General features: G+C 48.4%; 1 protein-coding gene and 1 long non-coding RNA gene across 2 annotated transcripts in view; one reads left to right on the forward strand and one right to left on the reverse strand.

The window, feature by feature from the left end:
- The window catches only part of Ube2o (ubiquitin conjugating enzyme E2 O), a 45,851-nt gene extending 36,498 nt beyond the window's left edge, over nucleotides 1-9,353 (reverse strand). The window contains 2 exon segments of the mRNA XM_028889611.2: nucleotides 8,855-9,175; nucleotides 9,178-9,353. Of these exon segments, the coding sequence (XP_028745444.1) occupies nucleotides 8,855-9,175; nucleotides 9,178-9,288 (432 nt within the window). The 5' untranslated portion in view covers nucleotides 9,289-9,353.
- On the forward strand, nucleotides 8,975-21,592 carry LOC114707027. The gene is made up of 3 exons (XR_003736594.2): nucleotides 8,975-9,061; nucleotides 16,725-16,823; nucleotides 21,433-21,592. It is a non-coding gene; the product is annotated as an uncharacterized LOC114707027 (long non-coding RNA).
- The last annotated feature ends 473 nt before the right edge of the window (nucleotides 21,593-22,065 follow it).

The following is a 22,065-nucleotide window of genomic DNA, read 5'->3' on the forward strand; positions in this document are numbered from 1 at the left end:
CTGATGCTTTGGAGAGACACACAGTTGTGTGCCGGTAAACTTCCCACCTAGCCTTCAGGGGCCAGCAGTCACACAAGCCGGTGAGAAAGCCCTCAAGGCTGCTACGGCAACCCTGTACATCCCAGCAGCGGCTCTCACAAAAGGCTCAGAAATGAGACGGGCAGAAAGCCTGCCAGAGCCCAGGTTCTTGCTGCAGTATGCAAATGAAGGACACTCTCTTTGAGGGAGCCTGAAGGAAATCTCTGTCAGTGTTAGCTATGTTTTCATCTTTCTGGGCTGGTTGGGTAGAGCTGACTGGCTCTCCCCCAACCCCCAAGCATGACTCAGTATCTTTTTTTTTTTTAAACCTTTAAATTGCCAGTCAGACTGTTTCCCAGATGTGGCCATGTTATCAGGTTGAACCAAAAGTGACACAGCAAGTGTCTCAGTCCCGTGGCCCAGATGAAGAGCAGTAAATGCTGCTGCTGCAGTCTTTTGAAACAGGCAAAAACCTTGAAAATGTCTGTCATATTATAACCAACCAGATTTAACGCCTTAACGGCGGCCATTCCATATTTACTGCTGACTGGGTCCTTGTGAGGAGCATAGTGTTTTCCTACTGTGTGTGAGAGGCCAGATGAAAGGCCAAAGGTAGGAGGGAGGTCCACTAAATCATGGAAACTAGCTTTGAATTATCCTTCCCTGCAAGAACACCGCACACATTTGTCTAGGACTCTAGGCAACCTGGACACACGTGACCAAGGTTTCATTCAACACAGTCACCCTAAGCTGAAGGGCAAAAAAACGCTGGAATAGATAAATTCAAACAGCCATTATGATTCAATTTTATTCACACACACACACACACACACACACACACACACACACACACACACACAAGCAAGCAAGCACTTGACTCTTCCCTGTCTGTAGTCACAGATCAGGTGGTTCCTAATAGACCCCTGGGGCTGGCTGAGGTGCCAGATACAGGGGTTCTGAATGTGTGCTCCTGCTCTGCAAGAGGAGGCTCCACAGAAGTCCTGACCCCGCCCTCCACCCCAGTAGGCAGAGCCTGAGGAAAGAGCTACATTCAAAAGTACCAAGCTCCTACTGAGTAAGCACTGGGACAGTGAGTGGCCCTTCAGCTGGTCAGCTTTCTAACCCTTCCTAACTAAGTGCTGCCTTCCCCACTTTAGATTGCCAAGTTCAGTTAGTGGTCCCACCTCACCCAAGGACAGGACAGTCAGGCAGTGACTCTCGGAGCTTCTAGGGACCAAAACAGGAGCTCAGCTCATACTGTCCCAGGAGAACCCACAGCAATGGACCTGACTCCATTCGGAGGGAGGGGACCACCAGGGGCAGCTGACACTGATCATGTGCCCGTGTCATTCACATTACATGTGATAACTGCACTTCTTTTTTTTAAATGTGGGCCCCAAATAGGTTCCAGGGGAGTCCATGAGGCCCAGTGGTGTGTAAAATAGTAAAAGACAGTTCTCTGTGTAGCCTTGGCTGTTCTGGAACTTGCTTTGTAGACCAGGCTGGCCTCGAACTCACTGCCTCTACCGAGTGCTGGGATTAAAGGCATGCACCACCACCACCACCACCACCACCACCACCACCACCACCACCACCACCACCTGGCAATTTTTCCTTTTTTTTTTTCTTTTAGAGATTTATTGAGTGGAAAAGAGGGGGAGAGAGAGGGGAGCCAGACCTGGGGAGAAGGGAGGGGGAAAAGGAGCAGAGCAGAGAGCAGAGAGAGAACAGAGAGAGCAGTTTTTCCATTTTACAAAGATAGGGTAAATTTTCCCCCCTCAAGACAGGGTTTCTCTGTGTAGTTTTGGTGCCTGTCCTGGATCTCACTCTGTAGACCAGGATGGCCTCGGACTCAGAGATCTGCCTGCCTCTGCCTCTGAGATTAAAGGCGTGCGCCACAGAGTTCTTGATTAAACAGGAAAATGGAAGAGAAAAAAAGCAAGGTTTAGTGCCAGGTGGTGGTGGTGGTGGTGGCAGCGCGGCGCAAGTCTTTAATCCCAGCACTGGGGAGGCAGAGGCAGGCGGATCTCTGTGAGTTCGAGGCCAGCCTGGGCTACCAAGTGAGTTCCAGGAAAGGCCCAAAGCTACATAGAAAAACCCTGTTTCGAAAAACCAAAAAAAAAAAAAAAAAAAAAAAAAAAAAAAGAAAGAAAGAAAGTTGATGTGGCTGGGCTGAGAAAAGCATATAAAACATGAGGAGATAGGAACTAGAGGGCCTTTCGGCTGAGGACTCAGAGGCATTCAGTCTGAGGATTCGTAGAGCTGGCAAGGTGAGAATTGCTGTGGCTTGTTCCTTTGTCTCTCTGATCTTTCAGCATTTCCCAATATCTAGCTCCAGGTTTTTATTATAGGAATAATAAAAGACATAGGAGGGGGCTGGAGAGGTGGCTCAGTGGTTAAGAGCACTGACTGCTCTTCCAGAGGTCCTGAGTTCAATTCCCAGCAACCATATGGTGGCTCACAACCACCCGTAATGAGATCTGGTGCCCTCTTCTCGCCTGCAGGGACACATGCAGATAGAATACTGTATACATAATAAATAAATAAACCTTTGAAAAAAAATTCTTACAAGGTCAAGGACAAGACAGAATTAAATAAATAAATAAATAAATAAATAAATAAATAAATAAATAAATAAATAAATAAAAGACATAGGAATCATGCAACCATGTTCAGCCGGGGCTACTCCCTGTCCCACTAAGGCTTTCATATTCAGCAACTGAATGGCTGTGGCAACCCCCGTTTGTGGTTCCTGTATGTACACAAGCATGGCTGAATCCCAAACCTTTACAGTCTCAGGTAAGAACAAATGACACTTCCTTCAGCCAGTCTGCAGGTCCCTCCACGTGGACAGCTCTCACTTTTCTCCTATGAACCATGGAGTCAATTACAGCATCTCACTCAGACAGTTCTGTGAGCAAACACTGCAAAACACTGAGTGTCTGGTGCACAACAAAGAGGGTAGGTCTGAGCTGGGATCCTAAGACAAAAACATCATTCTAATCCTTGAGATTCATCCTTGCTACCAATCTTTCAAAAATGTCAAAAGAGATCTTCCAGCCAAGTTGGAGCACATCTTTAATCACAGCATTTGGGAGGCAGAGCCAAGTGGTTTGCAGTAAGTTGGAGGCCAGTCTGGTCTACATACTTACACTGTGTAGCCAGGGCTACACAGTGAGACTATGCCTCAAAAAATACTACTACTGCTGCTTGCTGCTGACAGTGATGATGTCCTCCAGATTTGGGGAACCATACACGTCAGCTGTATACCTACAGCTGTTCTGTCTGTCCTGGATGGAGGCAGTCAGGTGCTGCTTTAACTGGGCACTACTAAATTTTCTCTCCTCCCCCACTCTCCTTGGTTTTTCATGACAGGGTCTCTGTGTAGCCCTGGCACTCGCTCTGCAGACCAGACTGGTCTTAAACTCAGAGACCATCCTGCCTCTGCCTCCTAAGTGCTGGGGTTAAAGGCGTGTGCCACCACCGCCCCACTAAATTTCTTGCAGTCACTAAGTTGTAAGAGTTCTCGAGCCCGGATGGAAAGGGCTCCCAAAGCCAACCCTAACACCCCAAGATTCTTGAGTACTGCTAAAAAAGGCCCCCAGTCACACTTATCACCATCACTCACGCCGCTGAAACAAGCTTTCCAGAGAGGTGATGTTCCACTAATGAGAACAGCTTCTGAATGATCAAGTGGCCACCCCACTCTGACCACACTCGACCAGTGCAGGCTCACTCCAGGGGCTAGCGAGTCATCTCACTTCCCACTGAAGAGATGAGGCGATGATTTAGCCAAGGTCAATCAGAGCAGGTGCTAGCCAGAAGAACACCCAAGGGTTTTGACTTCCAACTGCAGTACAAACACACATCCCTCATCTGGTCAAAGTGCCCTTGAGTCAGGCAATTACCACACAGAGACACAATTGTGGCCTCAAGGCCAAGGAGTTAGAAGAGGGGGAAAACAAGGGACAAAATAAAATCACAGGACAGCTGTTAAGAGTCTCCAAGCTGTGATCCTATCTGAATAAAATGCAATTTAGAAGCACTTAGTCCTGCATCTTGCTTTAACCTTACATAACTCCTTCCTGTTACATCACTAAGAACAATTCCTTTTAATGGGCCCCCGCACCTGGACAAGTGAGACAAACTTCTTGGGCTATGATGCTACACCTAAATAGCTTTCCCCATGGAAATGCTGGCCTGAGTAGGAACCAAAAATAAACTGCAAAGCCAATTCCGGAGGGACCTGTCATCAAGGAGCTACACACACACACACACACACACACACAAACACAGTCTCACAAAGGCAGTGTAATAGCAGGCAGCTTGAATTTAGAGAAACCGTGTCTCAAATCTGAGAGACACTAAGTGTTCCTTCCAGCAACTTAAAAGACAACACACAAGAGGTGGGAAAGCACCAGTGGTGTGTGGTGGCACACATCTGCCTGCCTCCCCAGCACTTGGGAAGGGGAGGCAGGAGGACCAGAAGTACAAAGTCGGCCTCTGCTACAAGGTGAGTTTGAGGGCTGTATGGGTGACATGAGACCCTAGTAAGGGAAGAAAGGAAGGAAGTGGGGGGTGGGGGAGAAGAGAAAGTAAAAAAGCTGGAACAAACACCACCGGAAGGAATCTTGAACTTGGGCTCATTGACAGTCTGCAGCTGGACTCTGTCCTCATAGGATTGCGCTGTCCCAGCATCACAGGTGGCGGACAAGGAAGACCACTTTGTCTAGCAGGGTTCAGGTCAGTAAGGGGCTGGTGGCCTCTGGCTTCATTTCAGGATGGTACTCAAAGGATGAGCTGGGGAAAGGGCAAGCCTCCACAGAGACTAGGTGAGAAGTTTGGAGCCAAGGTACGGGCCACCAGGCTGGTCAGGAAGCTGGGGAGAAGAGCCCAGGAGAGCATCTGGCTGTTTGCTTAAGTTCCTTTTCAGGGGGTGGGGAGGTGGAGGGTGTCTTTAAAAAAAGAACAACAACAACTGGGTCTCTCTATGTAGCCCAGGCTGTCATGAACTCACTATGTAGTCCAAGGTGGCCTAGAACTCAGAGATGAAGAGTGCCAGGACTAAGGGTGTGCAAGGATAAGAGTGCCAGGACTAAGGGTGTGCAAGGATAAGAGTGCCAGGACTAAGGGTGTGCAAGGATAAGAGTGCCAGGACTAAGGGTGTGCAAGGATAAGAGTGCCAGGACTAAGGGTATGCAAGGATAAGAGTGCCAGGACTAAGGATGTGCAAGGATAAGAGTGCCAGGACTAAAGGTGTGCAAGGATAAGAGTGCCAGGACTAAGGGTGTGCAAGGGTAAGAGTGCCAGGACTAAGGGTGTGCACAACCACACCTGACTGTTCTTTAAGTTCTAAAGAAGCTTAAGCTTGGCTGCTAAGAGCTTCAGGAACACAACATAAATCCCATGCTCCAGGAAGCAGCAACTTTATCTCTACTGCTCAGTTACACTGAGGGACAAGAAGGGCGTAGGGCTTGCTGCCTATCTCCATCTTTCTTTCTAAATATGTCCACTAAAAACTTATATTTAGAGAAAAGCATTAGGACTGGAGAGATGGCTCAGCAGTTAAGAGTGCTTACTGTTCTTCTAGGACCCAAGTTCAGTTCCCACCACCCATGTCAGGCAGTTCACATAACCCTACACAGACATACACACCCACACACCAATTAAAAATAAAAACAAATCTTTTTAAAGGGAGGGAGGTATTAAGCCAGACATGGCAGTACACACTGAAATCCCAGCTATTCAGAAAGCTGAGGCAGGAGGATGGTGAGTTTCAGGCCAGCTTGGCTACAATACAGTGTCTTAGCAGCCTGGGTGAGAGTGAAATCCAGGGGAAGGGACACTAGTATTAAGTCTCACTCACATTCTCGAACTGAACATGTAATAAACTACAAAAATACCCCATGGTGTAAGGAATACTCCAAACAGACACAGTAAAACTATTCCAATAACTGTCAAAAAACAAAACAAAACAAAACCAAGCAATGGTGGTGCATGCCTTTAATCCCAACATTCAGGTGGCAGATCTCTGAGACTTCCTGGACGCTTAAACTATAAGCTGTAAACTGAAATAAACCTTTTCCTTCCCAATTTGCTTTTGGTCATGGTGTTTTATCACAGCACTAGAAACACTAAAACATTGGGTGATGCTAGGTGCAGTGGCGCATGCCTTTAATCCCAGCGCTTGGGAGGCAGAGGCAGGAGAATCTCTGAGTTTACATAGTAAGTTCCAGGCCAACCTGGTATACAGGGAGTTCCAGGACAGCCAGAGCAACATAGAGAACCTTGTCTCACAAAAAAAGAGTGTATTGGTGTTAATCTTTAACTCCAGGACTTGAGAGGCAGGCAGATATCTTTGAGTTTGAGGCCAGCCTGGTCTACATAGTTAGCTCCAGGACAGCCAAGGCTACAGAGAAATCCAGCCATTTTATTCTGCCAATAACATAACCAGATTCGTGATGACACTCAAACCTTTTCAGCACACACCCATTCTGTTGGTAGGATGAATAAGGTGGGGGAGGGGAGGGCAAACTCCCTAAACAAAGTACTGTATGATCCCAGGATCCACTTCTGTTATCTGTAGCTCATGGTGACAGACAGCAGATACCTATAAATGTACACCCTCTCTAAAACATCTGCTCCCTAGTTCTTAGCAACCTGCAGTGAGTGGATACTCAGACCACCGTTCCTTGGAATCCTTTTGCCAGAAGCTACAAAAATTGCCATAGTAGAGGAAACACAAGATGGGCTCCGATGCACTTCAAAAGCTACCCAAACAGAAGCCTTTTAAAGTTGTTTTCTACGTAACTCCAAAATAGGCTTTTCAGGTCAAATTTTGGTCCAATTTTCTTATGTATGTTGGGGGAGGCAGAGGGACGATAGTTGTAAACAAAGTTAACCGCCCAAGTGACGATGAACAGAAACAACTGAGAGAAATGGCGGTGCCCGGTGGCAGAGCTGGGCCCGGCTCCCTGAGCCAGGGTTGGAGTCAGAAACCTCTGGAAAAGCTAGATGATGGAATGGATTTTCTGAACCTCTCAGAAAACCACCGGCAACACAACGCAGACATTTTCCCCACACAACACCGACCATTTTTAATAGGCATTCTGTCTCAGAATGGATTATTTCCCAAATACTTTTGGGAACAAACTCTGTTTTCTTAAGAATCGGAGGAGCTGTTGCCCTATTTCTTTTTCTGAGAAGCTGAGGTGTGTGTGGATTTGTGCCTGTGGATGCACACTTGGTAATAAAAGAGATGCCAGTGTCAGCAATCACTCCTGCACAGTAACTAGAACTCAGGAGTGGGGCTTCCCCTCCCTGGGCTCCTGTCATCCATTCTCCACCCGCAGTCTCCCTTCTCAGCAGGGCATGAAGCCATAGTCCTCTGCTGTCTTTTTCTCCCAGTAGGAAAATCCCAGATTAACTTTTTTTTCCTCATTATGTAGCTCTGGCTGTCCTGGAACTCACTATGTGGACCAGGCTGGCCTCAACTACTGAGTGCTGGGATTAAAGGCAAGGGACACATCAGGCCCTTAATTTCTAAGGAGCCTCCCATGATGGGTTTGGTGGTGGCTCCTTTATTTCCCCCATACTAGAGCAGCTGTGGAAATATCAAAATTTCCAGGCCAGCTTGGACAACTTGGCATGATTTACTCTCAAAATAAAGTAAAATGGCCGGGTGGTGTGTCCTAGAACTTGGGAGGCAGAGCCAGGTGGATCTCTGAATTTGAGGCCAGCCTGATCTACAGAGCAAGATCCAGGGCAGGCACCAAAACTACAGAGAAACCCTGTCTTGAAAAAAACCAGGAAAAAAAAAAAGTAAAACAGTTTGAGGATGTAGCTCTGTGGAAAAGCACAGGTCTAGTATCAAGGCCCTGGGTTCAACCTTTAGCACTGAAAAAATTAATGAATTAAAAGCATCCCGCAAGATCAGACCTCTCACCTTCCAAGGGACCTTAAACAGGCAGGCCTGATTCATGCTTAGAAATGTCTCCTGATTGGGCAGGAGAGGGAGAGCTGAGAGATAAAAATGTGTTTGGAAGAGCCTCACTGGTAGAAATTACACTCAGGGAAACAGGCCTCCAAACCAACCCTGGTTTAAGGTCTATGGTGACAGACCTCTTTTGTAGAACTGCTCCAGTCACTAGCCTCATCCCAACACCGTAGGGGAGTGTGGTATTTGCCTAACAGCTCCAGGTTGAGAAAAAACCCGGCAGCTTTTCCCACTGGTCCCTCTCCTCTACCCACGGCTGCCCAGGACACCCCACCCCAAGAAGTCCAAAGACACCCAGTCGCAGCTGCCACCATCTCCCCCAGTACTATTAATATCATGGCTCTGGGCTGTTCATCCTTTTCCTCCAAAGTTCTCTGCAGCAATTCAAAGGAGGCAGCGGCGTTAAAACAAGAAAGACGCCAGGCCGCTTCCCCACCACGCATTCATTCTGCCAGCATCTGCTCAACTTCTTGGGTTTTCACCGCGATCTTTGTTTTGGAATGCCCACAGCCAAGCCCTCGCCGGCACGGCCTTCCCTTCTGGAAGCACAATGCAGCACGGAGCTTTTTTTTTTTTTTTTTTGGAGAGGGAGGGTGCCAGCAAAACGCCGCACTAGTGTAAAGCCGAACACGCCTCAGACAGAGCCTGAGGAGGTCCCCACGGGCGTCCGCGCACGTCCATCACCCCGAGGCCCACACCACAGCCGAGCATCGCTCGCAAGGCCCCTCCCCTCGCCCCGAGCCGGGAGCCCCGCCGGCGTGCGCGCCCAGGCCGGTGCGATGACGGTGCACCGAGCGCTGAGCCCCCGCCAGCCCTCCGGGCCGCGCCGGCCCGCCTCACCTTGGTCTCCTTTACGTGCTGCTTGACGCCCTCCGGGTACCACTGGACGCGCACGTAGCCGCGCCGCAGCGGGCTGGCCCGGCCCTCCTCGTGGCCCGCGCCCCCGGCCTCGGAGCAGCCCGAGCTGCCGCGGCCGTCCTCCTCGCCCTCCGAGTCCGAGTCCTCGCCGTGGATGAGGCGCACCAGCCCGAAGTGCACCGAGCCGCGGTAACGGCCCGACACTAGGTCGTGAGAGAACAGCAGGCGTTGCGAGCCCGCTTCGGGGCCGGATTCGGAGGATGGCCCTGAGGCCGAGTCCGTGGCGGGCGCGGGCGGCGGGGCGGCGGCGGCGGGGCTGCGGCCGGGGTCGGGGTCGGGGCGGCGGCTGCGGCGGCGGCCGGGGCCTGGGCGGGAGCGGGTGCGGGCGCGGGCGCGGACGCTGCGGGATCCGCCATAACTGCTCTGCGCGAGTCTCTCTCGGGCGGCGGCGACTGCTACAGCGGCGGCAGTAGCGGCGGCAGCAGCCTAAGCGCGGGGAGGCGGGGCCGGCGGCGCGGGGGCGGGGCCAAGCGCGCTGACGTGGCCCTGCGTGCCGCCGTCGTTAGGGCGCTGGGATGCTGTTGCTAGGAGCCGCCGCCCGGTCGCTAGGGGACGCTGAAGATGCTTGGGTCGGCGGAAGGACTGCCGCGGGGCGTGGCAAGGCGGCAGGGAATTAAGAGGCAGGATCGGGGGTGGAAGCAAGGGCAGTGGCCACAGAGGAGTAGAGGGGCGGAGACTGCGCACCTGGCTGACAACAACTTTTTTTTTTTTTTTTTAATTAAGCCGGTTGGTGGTTGCACATGCCTTTAATCCCAACTCTTGGAGGCAGAGGTAGGCGAGTCTCCTGAGTACGAGGCCAGCCTGGTCTACAGAGTGAGTTCCAGAATAGCCAGGGCTACACAGAGAAACCCTAGCATGAAAAAAAAAAAGTAAATCAAATTAAATTTTAAAATTATTATGATATATAAATATATATAAAAATATATATAATTTTATATTTATATATTTATATATAAATATAAAATTATATTTGCATATGATGGATGCACAAGTGATATATGGAGGTTAGAGTACAACTTAGTGGATTGGTTCTCTCTTTTCACCTTTATGTGGGTTCTGTGGATTGAACTCAGGTCATCAGGCTTGTGTGGCAAATGCTTTGCCTACTGAGCCATCTCATCAATCCCCCAATTCTTTTTCATTTTCCTATAATAGTTTTTTTTTTTTTTTAAACTTTTTACTTTCTTGAGACAGGATCTTACTACATAGCCCTGGCTGGCCTGGATTCACTATGTAAACCAGGCTGGGCTCAAACTCAGAAATCTGTCTGACTCTGCCTCCCAAGTGAGTACTGGGATTAAAGGTGTGTGTTACCATGCCTAGTCAGTCAACAAGTTCTAACAAGCTCCCTTGGCAGCCCAGTCTAGTTGTAGCCCTTCAAGTGACACCATCTTTGTCCTCTAGTTGCTCACATGCCACTGTGGCACACTTGTGCCCATACACATCATATACACACATATAATCAAAATAATTTTTTAAAGTTGTCAGTTCAGTGTGGTGGTGCATACCTTTAACATGTGCCTTAGAGGACAATCTAGTTGGGCACATAAAACAAATACTTATTAAATAACTGAAAAAGCAACTCGAAGGCAGCTTGTAAGCAAAGCTGTAATAGATAGGTATGGAGTAAGCAGAGTCCCAAGCAGAACTTGGAAGGTCATGACCCCTTAGGGATTTGCCTAGAGGTTGTGATGGGAGCCCAGAGAGACATAAGAAAAATCAGCAATCAGAAGCATCACTGGTTTACCTTTAAACGCTTCTTGGTGAATCCAGAGCTCAGTTGAGGCCTCCTATTGGGAGGGGGAGTTGGGAGGGATTAAAAACAAGAACCAGATGCTGGATGGTAATGGCTCATGCCTTTAATCCCAGCACTCTGGAGGCAGAGGCAGGCTGATCTCTGTGAGTTCAAGGCCAGCCTGGTCTACAGAGTGAGATCCAGGACAGGCTCCAAAGCTACACAGAGAAACCCTGTCTCAAAAACAAACAAAAAAAGAAAAAAGAAAAGAAAAGAAAGAAAGGAAGAGAAAAGAAAGAAAGAAGAAAACCAGGCAGATTTCTGAGTTCTAGGGCAGCCTGCTCTACACAGTGAATTCCAGGACAGCCAGAGCTACATAGTAAAACCCTGTCTTGAAAAAACAAAACAACAACAAAAAAAGTAGGAGTTATGATTCCAAATATTGGCTATTACTGATCTATAAAAAGCAAAATAAAGCTGGGCGGCGGTGGCGCATGCCTTTAATCCCAGCACTCGGGAGGCAGAGGCAGGCAGATCTCCGTGAGTTCGAGGCCAGCCTGGTCTCCAAAGCGAGTTCCAGGAAAGGCGCAAAGCTACACAGAGAAACCCTGTCTCGAAAAACAAAACAAAACAAACAAACAAAAAAAAAAAAACAAAAAAAAAGCAAAATAAGCAACTGAGTTTCTTTCTTTCTTCCTGAAACTATTCTTCTATTCTTTTGGGGAGGACAGTGGAAGAGCCATGGACAACCTGCAGGAACTGTTTTCTCCTTCAGCTAGATTCTGGGGTTCGAACTCAGGTTGTCAGGCTTGATGGCAGGTGCCTTTACCCCCTGAGCCTCCCTGCCAGCCCTTTTCTTTATTATTAATGTGTTTATTGTTTTTTTCGAAACAGGGTTTCCTTAGTGTAGCCTTAGAGCCTGTCCTGGATCTCACTCTGTAGCCCAGGCTGGCCTTGAACTCACAGCGATCAGCCTGCCTCTGCCTCCCGAGTGCTGAGATTAAAGGCGTGCGCCACCACTGCCCGGCTTGCCAGTCCTTTTCTTAATTAAAAACTTGATTACATTTGTTCTTTATTTGGTGTGTGTGTGTGTGTGTGTGTGTGTGTGTGTGTGTGATTTGTGTAATCATGAGCCTAGGCATGCCACAGCTTCCTGTAGAAGTCAGAGGAAGACTTGAAGGGGTGGGCCAGCTTAGGTTGGCTTCCTCCGCCTCAGTCTTCTTGTGTGTAAAATGGATTTGATAATAGCGATGCCTGCATCGTTGCTGGGCTGAGATTAAACAGTGTCGAACTGTGCCTGGCATATAGCTCTCTCCATAACATTTAATCATTACTATAATACTTCAAACCCCCTGCCTAGACTAAACTGCGGACTGGCAGAACTGTTATTCAGCCACTCTGTGGTTGGCTCCTTATTACCATTGTAAAATATAAATAGTAATTCTATTAATTTGGTGTGTCACCTTAGTAAGATTTAGACACATTCTCAGATAAAGAGTTTTTTTTTTTTTTTGGTTTTTCAAGACAGAGTTCGTCTGTGTAGTTTTGGTGCCTGTCCTGGAACTCACTCTGTAGACCAGGCGGGCCTCGAACTCACAGAAATCAGCCTGGCTCTGTCTCCTGAGTGCTGGGATTAAAGGCGTGCCAGCTCAGATGAAGGATTTCTAATGGGCTATTTAAAAGATATTAAGAATGCTGAAGATCTTCCCCTAAACTTTATCAATCAAAAGCATTTTTCACACATTTTCTCTTAAGACAGTCAATGACAATTAGCCAGGTGGTTTGTTATTACAGTATTTAGGCTCTTCAAAAGGAAAAAAGGGCAGACCCCTGTACTTTGGGTAATTTTCCAGATACTGGTTATATGGAACTACAATCAGGTAAAGATTAACATGCACAGGGGCTGGAGAGATGGCTTAGCAGTTAAGAGCAGTGACTGCTCTTCCAGAGGACCCAGGTTCAATTCCCAGCAACCAGGTGGGGGCTCACAACTCCAGTTCCAGGGCATCTGATGCTGTCTTCTGGCCTCCTCCAGCACTGCATACATGTATTGCACAGACATATAAGCAAAACACTCATACACATAAAATATAACTAAAATTTACACCTGGCATGGTGGAAAACACCTTTAATCCCAGCACTCAGGAGGCTGAACCAAGGCAGATCTCTGTGAGTTTGAAGCCAGCCTGGTCTCCAAATCAAGTTCCAGATCCTATCTCAAAAAACAAGTAAAAATAAATTTACAAAAATTTAAAAAATAACCTGCACAGAGCCAGATACATAAGGTTCCCTGGACCAAATATTTAAGTACCATTGGTAAAATTTTGGACTCAGGCAGGTTGTCTATGGACCCAAAATTTGGAAAATTCAAGTATTACACACACACACACACACACACACACACACACACACACACACACACACGGCTAAAAGCTGAGGGAAAGCTGGGATGTCATTTAGAGGCAAGCTTGAGTCTCAAGTCAGGGCTTTTTCATCAATGTAGCATGGCCATCAGAAGTTAATGGTAGCCGGTTATGGTGGCTTACACTTTTAATCCCAGCACTCAGAAGGCATAGACAGGAGGATCTCTGTGAGTTGGAGGCTAGCCTGGTCTACAGTGTGAATTCCAGGACATCGAGAACTACACAGAGAAATGCTGTCTCAAAAAACCACAAATGACCAAGCAGTAGTGACTCATGCCTTTAGTACCAGCACTCAGGAGGCAGAGGCAGGTGGATCTTTGTGAGTTCAAGGCCAGCCTGGTCTACAGAGCTACAGAGCTAGTTCCAGGATAGCCAAGGCTACACTGAGAAACCCTGTCTCAAAAAACAAAACAAAACAAAAAATCATAAACAAAAAATTAAGGTTGTAAAGAGCTGGGCATGAAGCTTAGTTGTCAGAGTGCTATCCTAGCATGCACAAAGCCCTGAATAAACCCGTTATGTTGGCACACACGCCTGGATTCCCAGCAGCTGGGAGGTGCAGGCCGGAGGATCAGAAGTTCAAGATCATCGTCAACTGCACAAGAAGTTTGAAGCAAGCCTGAGCTATAGGAATCCCTAAAAAACAAAACAAAAACATTGCTAAGAGACAAGTTCTCATTTCCTTACCTACAAAAATCTGGGCAATTTAACAGCTGCAATAGTAGCCTCTTAAATTCTGGAAGTTAGATGAACATGGTGAGATCCTGTCTCAAAACAAACAAATGAAAGTCCCATTGCTTTGTACCTCCTATAACCTAACATGTGTTAAACATGTATTGTTGAGCTGGCATTGTGCCAGGCTCTTTCACGTATGTTATCACCATTATGTACCGGCATTATTAACCCTGTCTTACTAACACCAGACCCACGGTACCTAGTGCCTGAGGTTGCTGGTAGCAATGGCTCCAAGCAGGCAGCATCTCTAGGTTCTGCTGCCTTGCCGGACCTCCCTCTGAGCAGCTCCTGACTGTGGGGCATAGTCCACTTGTCCTTTTGTCCTGAGAGGTAGAAGTGGGGTGAGGAAGAAGCCTAATGATATAGAGCAAGGCAGGGCCAAAGGTGTGTTTAATGTTAAAACTCCTGGTGAGGACACTGGAGGAAATGATGGCTCAGGGGTAAAACACTTGCCAATCAGGTGTTAGAACCAGGGTTCGGATCGCCAGCTCGCCTGGCAATGCTGGACAGGCATGTGACCTACCTGTAGTGCCAGTGCTCAGGAGGTGGAGAGAGGACGTGGCTAGGGCAAGCCGGTTAGTAGACACGCTAAATCAGTGTGCCGTGGATTGGAGTGAGAGACCTTGGGTGTGCGTAGGTCTATGTCTACTTGACACGAACTAAAGTTATCTAAGAGGAGGGAACCTCTGTTAAGAAAGTGTCTCTATAAGACTGGGCTGTAGGCAAGCCTGTAGGGCATTTTCTTAATTACTGATTGATGGGGGAGGGCCCAGCCCACTGTGGGTGATGCCATCCCTGGGCTGGAGGTCCTGAGTTCTATAAGAAAGCAGGCTGAGCAAGCCATGGAAAGCAAGCCAGTAAGCAGCACCCCTCCATGGCCTCTGCATCAGCTCCTGCCTCCAGGTTCCTGCCCTGTTTGAGTTCCTGTCCTGAATTCTTTCAGAGATGGACTCTGATGTGGAAGTATAAGCCAAATAAACCCCTTCCTCCCCGACTCATTTTGGTCACGGTGTTTCATCACAACAATAGAAACCCTGACGAAGACACCCTACTTCAATACAATCCAGAAAGATACCTGACATCCACTCTGGTCTTCACACCCATGAGCACACAAATGCAAGCTCGCCCAAACACACCGTGTGCCCACACGTACGTGAGCATGCATTCACATGGATGCATACCACACCACACCCAAAATCCAAGTGAGTTTTGCATTTTGCTCCGGCTTGTGCCTGTATTTATTGCTTTAATATGAAAAGGCAGTGCCCCTCCCTTCCCAATCACTGAGTGAAGCAGGGAGAAGTAGCCCGTTTATTCCACAGCTTCTGGTTATAATGGCTAATAATAGCTCCGCTCACCGAGGTGTAACTTCATGCCCAGTTCTGTGCTTTGCATAGATTGTCCAGAACCTGCTAGGTCGGAGGTGAGAATGTCTGATTTAAATGCTGATCTCACCACCACTAGACAACACTGGACTGTTGTGTGCCCAGTGTTGTGCCTGGCAACAGCCCTGGAGTTTGCTAATGCGTCACGTGGGTAGATACAAAAAGGCCTGCCATTTCTGAACCTCCCTCTGGTGAGTTTCCTATGCCCCCCACATGCACCTCATGCACTGAAGCCAGGAATGGGAAGAGGTCTTCAGGCTGCTGATGCCCACGCAGCCCCCCCCATGCAACCCCTCCTCACCCCGCCCCCCCAGTTTGAGCTGCACTGGAGCCACTGTGAAGCCCGAGCCTCTGAAAGTCCCTTACCACCTTTTGGTGCCTCTCAGGGATTTCACCAGATCCCAGATGCTCCCAGGCCTTGAGGGGTGACTCCTTTCTGGGCCCTGAACTGCAGCCACATGGTGTGGCTCACAACCATCTGTAACTCTAGTTCCAGGGGATCCGACGCCCTCTTCTGGCTTCTGCAGGCCCTGCACACATGTGGTGCACAGATTCAGGCAAAACATCCTTTACATATAAAATGAGAATACATTTCTATGTATATGAATTATGTATATGTATATGTACATTTCTATCTATATGAAAAAGGGGGGGAGGCCGGGCGGTGGTGGCACACGCCTTTAATCCCAGCACTCGGGAGGCAGAGGCAGGCGGATCTCTGTGAGTTCAAGACCAGCCTGCTCTACAGAGTGAGTTTCAGGACAGTCAGGGCTATATAAAGAGGCCCTGCCTTAAAAAAAAAAATTTACTAGGCAACCTTAGGGAATGTGTGGAGGACCCTGACTAGGAAAAGTGGGACTGCAAGTCACCCAGGGATATCTGGGTCACTGCACTCAAGAAAATCCTGAAGTAGAGGCTGAGGAGATAGCGCAACAGATCCAGGGAGTGCTGTGCAGGTGTAAGGATCCCCATAACCCACTGAAATCTGGGCAGGCTTGGTGGCAGCCTGTTACACCACTAGTCAGAGACAAACACAAAGGATGCTCGGGCAAGCTGGCGGGCCTGACTAGCTAGAATCAGTGAGCAAGAAAACCGCTTTGAGAAATAAAAGTGAGGAGAGATTTCGGAGACTCCTGGTGTCACCATCAATGCTGCAAACGCATGTACACATGCACCCATGCACCCATGCACCCATGCACCCATGCACCCATGCACACTGCACAAAATCTTGAAGTGCCTACTTCCTGATCCCTTGTGCTGTTGTTTTGTTTTTTTGTTTTCAAGACAGGGTCTCACTATAGAGCTCTGGCTGTGCTGGCACTCACTATGTAGACTAGGCTGGCCTTGAACTCACAGAGGCCTATCTCTGTCTCCTGAATGCTGAGAGTTGGAATTAAAGGCGTGCGCCACTATACCCAGCTTCTGGAGCCTTTTAGATCCACAGAAGTCTGGCCTCCTCTTCCTTGCCCCTCCCCCAATTCCTAGATTCGGTTCCATCTCTCTTCTCTGCACAGGTCCATCACCAGCTTTAAATCCCAAGGGAAGGAAGAGACTCTCCTCTGAGAGCTCGGACAGTGTCTGCAGACCGGGAGACTGGGCCTGAAGGATGCTGGGTAAGGACGGTATATGGGTCCTGGAGTACTTTCAGTGCATTTACAGGGCTTATTACCCCAACAGGGGCCCCAGAAGTTGTATGAACCTGCTGCTAAAGTGGTTCTTGGAAGCTTGGAGAAAGTAATTCAGAACATTCCATACCCATCTGGCCCTCTTGCTCACAACTCCCAGCCATTCTCTTGACTAAAGAAATCTGCTTCACCCAGGGTAGGTCCAGCACAAAAAGGCCTAGCCTGACGTTGAGTTCCCAGTGCTTCTGGCCCCAGAGTCCTGTGTGTCCTGTCTGTCTCCCTCTCCTCCAGGAGACCCAGCAAGTCATCATTGCCCTGACGCACTTCCTGTGATGTCCAGCAGGTGGAGCTCCCAAGAATGTCTCGCTACATCGGCAGCATCTGCCTCTCAGCCCAGGGCTATTCCATTTCCCTAGGAAACTGCGGGGGGGGGGGGGGGGGGACGGGCACACAAAGGTGAAGAAAATAACTCAAAATGATATAGTGCGGGATCGGCAAGACCAACTTCAAGTGAGGATACACAGAGTGGAGCAGGTGTGGCCCCTCACTAGAAGCTTCCTTAGCCAGGGGTCTTGTGTCCTGTCACAGGCCTGGGCAGATATTCACTGCTGTTGCAGCAGTGAGCTCTCCAATTGCTGCAGGCCTCAGGCCTAGAGACAGGGTGGGACTGTTACAGACCCCAGCCATGTTGGTGAGTCACCATGCCTCTGGCCAATGGCCACCCTCCACCACCTCTGCTTGCTACCCCTCTGTACTTAGCCTGGACACCATCCCTCTCTCTAGAGAGGAGTCTTTGATTTATCAGAGAGAGAGAGAGAGAGAGAGAGAGAGAGAGAGAGAGAGGGTGCAAACGTGTTTGCATGTTGTATATGTGTACATGTGCACAAGGGTGATGCGAAGAATCATTCTCCATCACTCTTCTACACTATTCATTGAGTCAGGGTCTCTCAATCAAACCCAGAGCTTGTTAATATGGCCAGTTTTGCTAGCCAGCTTCCTCCAGAGATCCCTGGTCTCTGCCTTCTGCGGTGAGAATTAAAGGCTGACTGTCTATGCCCACCCAACATTTACCTGGCTTCAGGGGATAAACTTCCGGCTTCGTGCTTGGGTGGCAAGAACTTTTAACCACAGATTGATGTCCCCCCCAATCCTTCTGTTTAGGGTCATCTGAGTCGAGTTTAGTGTGGTTGTTTCCTGTAACCCCAGCACTCTGAAGCAGGATGGTCACAGTAAGCTTGAGCTAGCCTGGGCTGCAGTGTGAGACTAAATTCCAGGCTAGTCTAGGCTTCAATATGAGACTACACACACACACACACACACACACACACACACACACACACACACACACACAAAGTGGGGCAGGGGGCATCAGGAGCGACCTTGTTAGCAGAATCTGAGATCTGTTCCTCATTCTTGGTGGCACTTGATGGTGTTGTCTGTTGTGTCCTTTGGATTCTGATTGGAACATGTCCTGCTTGTCCCCACCTCATGACCTCACCATTCTTCCTATTAATAGCTCTTCCCCCAACAAGGCACAACCCCAAATCCCAGCCCTCAGCACACCTAACACCCCTCCCATTGTGCATCTCTTCTTTCACTCAGCATATTCCCAGGTTCATCAGAGGGGAAACTTACATCTGCGTTCTTCTTAATGGCCGAGTAGCATCCCATCATACGCACACTTTGTTTAGTCACATGTCCCTGCAAGGAGACATTAATTTTCTTTTTTTCTTGTTTGTTTTGTTTTTCGAGACAGAGTTTCTTTGTGTAACAGTCTTGGCTGTCCTGGAACTAGCTCTGTAGACCAAGCTGACCTCGAACTCAGAGATCCTCCTGGCTCTGCCTCTCAAGTGCAGGGATTAAAGGTGTGTGCCACCATGGCCTAGCAACATTAGCTTTCTTAAAGGCTTTATTACTTGTGGCAGTTTTCAGGTCACAGCAAAATTGAGTAGAAAGCACTCAAATTCCCCCTCCCTCCCCACAATCTCCCTCAGTACAGCATACCCCTCTTGTTATAATCCTCAAGCAGGAGCACACCATCATCCAATGACATATTAGTAATCACTCTTGTTGTCACACCTTCTATGAGTTTGGACACATATAGGATGGAATTACGATGTTACATGAGTTGTCTCCCGGCCCTAGACATCCTCTGTGCTCTGGGGCATCAACCCTTAAAGGACAGACAGGAGAGGAATCTGGGTTGAGAACATAGCTCAGAGGTACAGGGTTTGCCTAGCATGCTTGAGGCCTTGTTTCCAATTTCCAGCAGGAGGGGAGAGGCAGAGGAAGGAAGGGAAGGAGGCAGGGAGGGAAGGAAAAGAAGGCAGGCAGGCAGGCTGGAATTACAGACAGGCTGTGAGGAAGAACCAGGAGAGGATGGAGTTGCAATAGAGAGATGTGGTCATCACAGCCCAAGGCCCTGCAGACTGGATGCCCTGGAAAGAGGATAGATAGCCTTCCCTAAGCCAGCAATCCTCATGTATTTTCAAAGGCATCCTGGTTGGGGGAGTCAGTTTATAGTCCTATCCTATAGTGCTTCTCGCTGTGGGAACTGGGGAGGGGCCATTGGATTTAGCCAGTGAGGAGTTGGTTGGGGCTGGTGGGCGGAGTATCAGTCCATTATCCAAGGCTGTGATGAAGTGCCTCGTGCTGGGTACTTTACAAGGTAATATAGTTTTGGAGGATGAAAGTCCAAGATCTCAGAGCCCCATGTACTCAGTTTCTGGAAAGGCCTGGTGACATGACATCACATGGAGCATGTGTGTGAAGAGGTGTCATATGTCAAGATAGCAAGCTAGAGAGAGACTTCCAGACACTCTCTTGATAGAAATAACCAGGGTCCTAGGAGAATTACATCAATGCTTTTTGAAAGCAGTATGTTCAATTACTTCCCGCAGGGACCCACCCCTTAAAGGGGCTCAACCCCCTCCTCCCAACACTGTCACGCTGAAGACCAGCTTCTCAGTAAATGGACTCCTGAGGGACCCACTCCAAACACATGCAAGCCACCTGATCACAGGTTGGAGCTGGAGGATGAGGAGGTGTCAAGAACAAAGACTTTGGGGCTCACATGCATATTTAGCCTCCTTACAAGGCCGGTGCTTTTCCCTCCGTCCCGAGCCTGTGGTCCCCTGAGCCCGCTGCCCCCTGAGCCTGGGCAGAACCACAGGCGGCAGAGCAGACAGAAACAAACGCCATTTCCTGGCAGGGATGGTATCCCCGGGGGAAAGCAGGCTACAGGGTGCTGTGAGATGGTTCCATCTCTGTGGCATTCTGTTTCTCTCCAGGAATTCTTTTTGGGTCCTCATGCCCCCCTTCCCCACTCTTCACAGGCCTTCTGGCCAGTGGGGGCTGAGGCACTGACTCCCCATGAAGAAGACAAACAGGTGCGGCCCTGCCAGGCCTAGAAAGCTGTGGAGAAAGACAGAGGAGCAGTGGTTCTCAGCTTGGTCTGAGCTGTGGGTGGCAGGGGACTGCCTCAGCTTCTCGTGTCCCAGTCTAGAATGCTAAGATCAGTGTCTCTAGGGCTGACCCAGGTTTTGTATTTGTATTTATTTGTTTGTTTGTTTGTTTGTTTATTTTTTTTTTCGAGACAGGATTTCTCTGTGTAGTTTTGGTTCCTGTCCTGAATCGCTCTGTAGACCAGGCTGGCCTCGAACTCACAGAGATCCGCATGGCTCTGCCTCCTGAGGGCTGAGATCAAAGGCATGCACCACCACCACCACCACCACCACCACCACCTGTCTAGAATTTTTTTCTAATGATTTATTTATTTTTAAGAATTCTTTTTCTTTTGTGTGTACAGGTATTTGCCTGCATGTATGTAAGTGTGTCACGTGTGCGGCACCAGTGGAAGCCAGGGGAGGGCATTGGAATCCCCTAGAACTGGAGTTGCAGATGGTTGTGAGCCACCACGTAGGTGCTGGGACTCAAACCTGGGTCCTTTAGAAGAGTTGCTAATGCTCATAACCACTGAGCCATCTCCAGCCCCCTAATTATTTATTTTTATGTTTTGTGTATGGGCGTTTTACCTGAATGTATGGTCTGTGTGCCATGTGAATGTCTGGTGCCCACAGAGGCCAGAAGAGAGTGATGGAGTCCTTTAAACTGGAGTTATAGAAGGTTGTGAGTGCTGGGTGGTGGCGCACGCCTTTAATCCCAGCACTCGGGAGGCAGAGCCAGGCAGATCTTTGTGAGTTCGAGGCCAGCCTGGTCTACAGAGCGAGATCCAGGAAAGATGCAAAGCTACACAGAGAAACCCTGTCTCGAAAACAAAAACAAAAACCAAGAGTCAGATATCAGCATGAAAGCTGAAAGACCAGAGAAGCAGAGCAGCAGCCACTAGAAAGACTTCTTACCTCCAGCAATCCTCCAACTTAACACCACTAAGCTGAAAAACACTACGTAAAGATCAGCTTTGGACTACAAACTGCTCAGGACAATTTCGAAGTAGCTAGCTGAGATGATCCAACCTCACAGACTAGCCAGGACTTGAGACAAGCCCTGCACTTTCCCATTATGCAGAGAATGAACAACAAAGGATATAGTTAGCTCTCCCAAGACTTGACAATTAACCTAAATTTTTCTTTTCAAGATCCTCTAAAGATGACGTTGCCCTCAGACAGCAGGAAGTAAATTTAAGAACACAACGCCCACATTCCTAATATGTAGGGTAGGTGGTGTTTGGTCTTTCAATGGGTTACGGATATTTGTCATTGTTTAGGGTAGTTGGTTACAAGTTGTTGTTGGTAATGGTCGGGGAAAAAGCTAAACAAAGGAGATTAATTCAGGGATCTTGTTCTAAAAAGAAAAAAGGGGGTATAGAAATGACAGGATAAAGGGGTAGATTATTGAATCTATTTTTAAAAAACAACTACTAGTTTTAAATATTTTACTTTGATATGGTCTTTATATATTGATAGAAATTTGAGATTAATTTTGTTAGAACATACTGTACATACATTTCTACTCTTTTTTTTTTTTTTTTTTTTTTTTTTTTGGTTCTTTCGAGACAGGGTTTCTCTGTGTAGCTTTGCACCTTTCCTGGGACTCACTTGGTAGCCCAGGCTGGCCTCGAACTCACAGAGATCCGCCTGGCTCTGCCTCCCGAGTGCTGGGATTAAAGGCATGCGCCACCACCGCCTGGTTACATTTCTACTCTTGTTTAAGGTATTGTACTTATACAGGTTATTTAACAATGTAATACAAATTTCTAGTCCTTGAAAGT

The sequence above is a fragment of the Peromyscus leucopus genome, chromosome 8b (genome assembly GCF_004664715.2).
Source record: "Peromyscus leucopus breed LL Stock chromosome 8b, UCI_PerLeu_2.1, whole genome shotgun sequence".
Lineage (NCBI taxonomy): Eukaryota > Metazoa > Chordata > Mammalia > Rodentia > Cricetidae > Peromyscus > Peromyscus leucopus.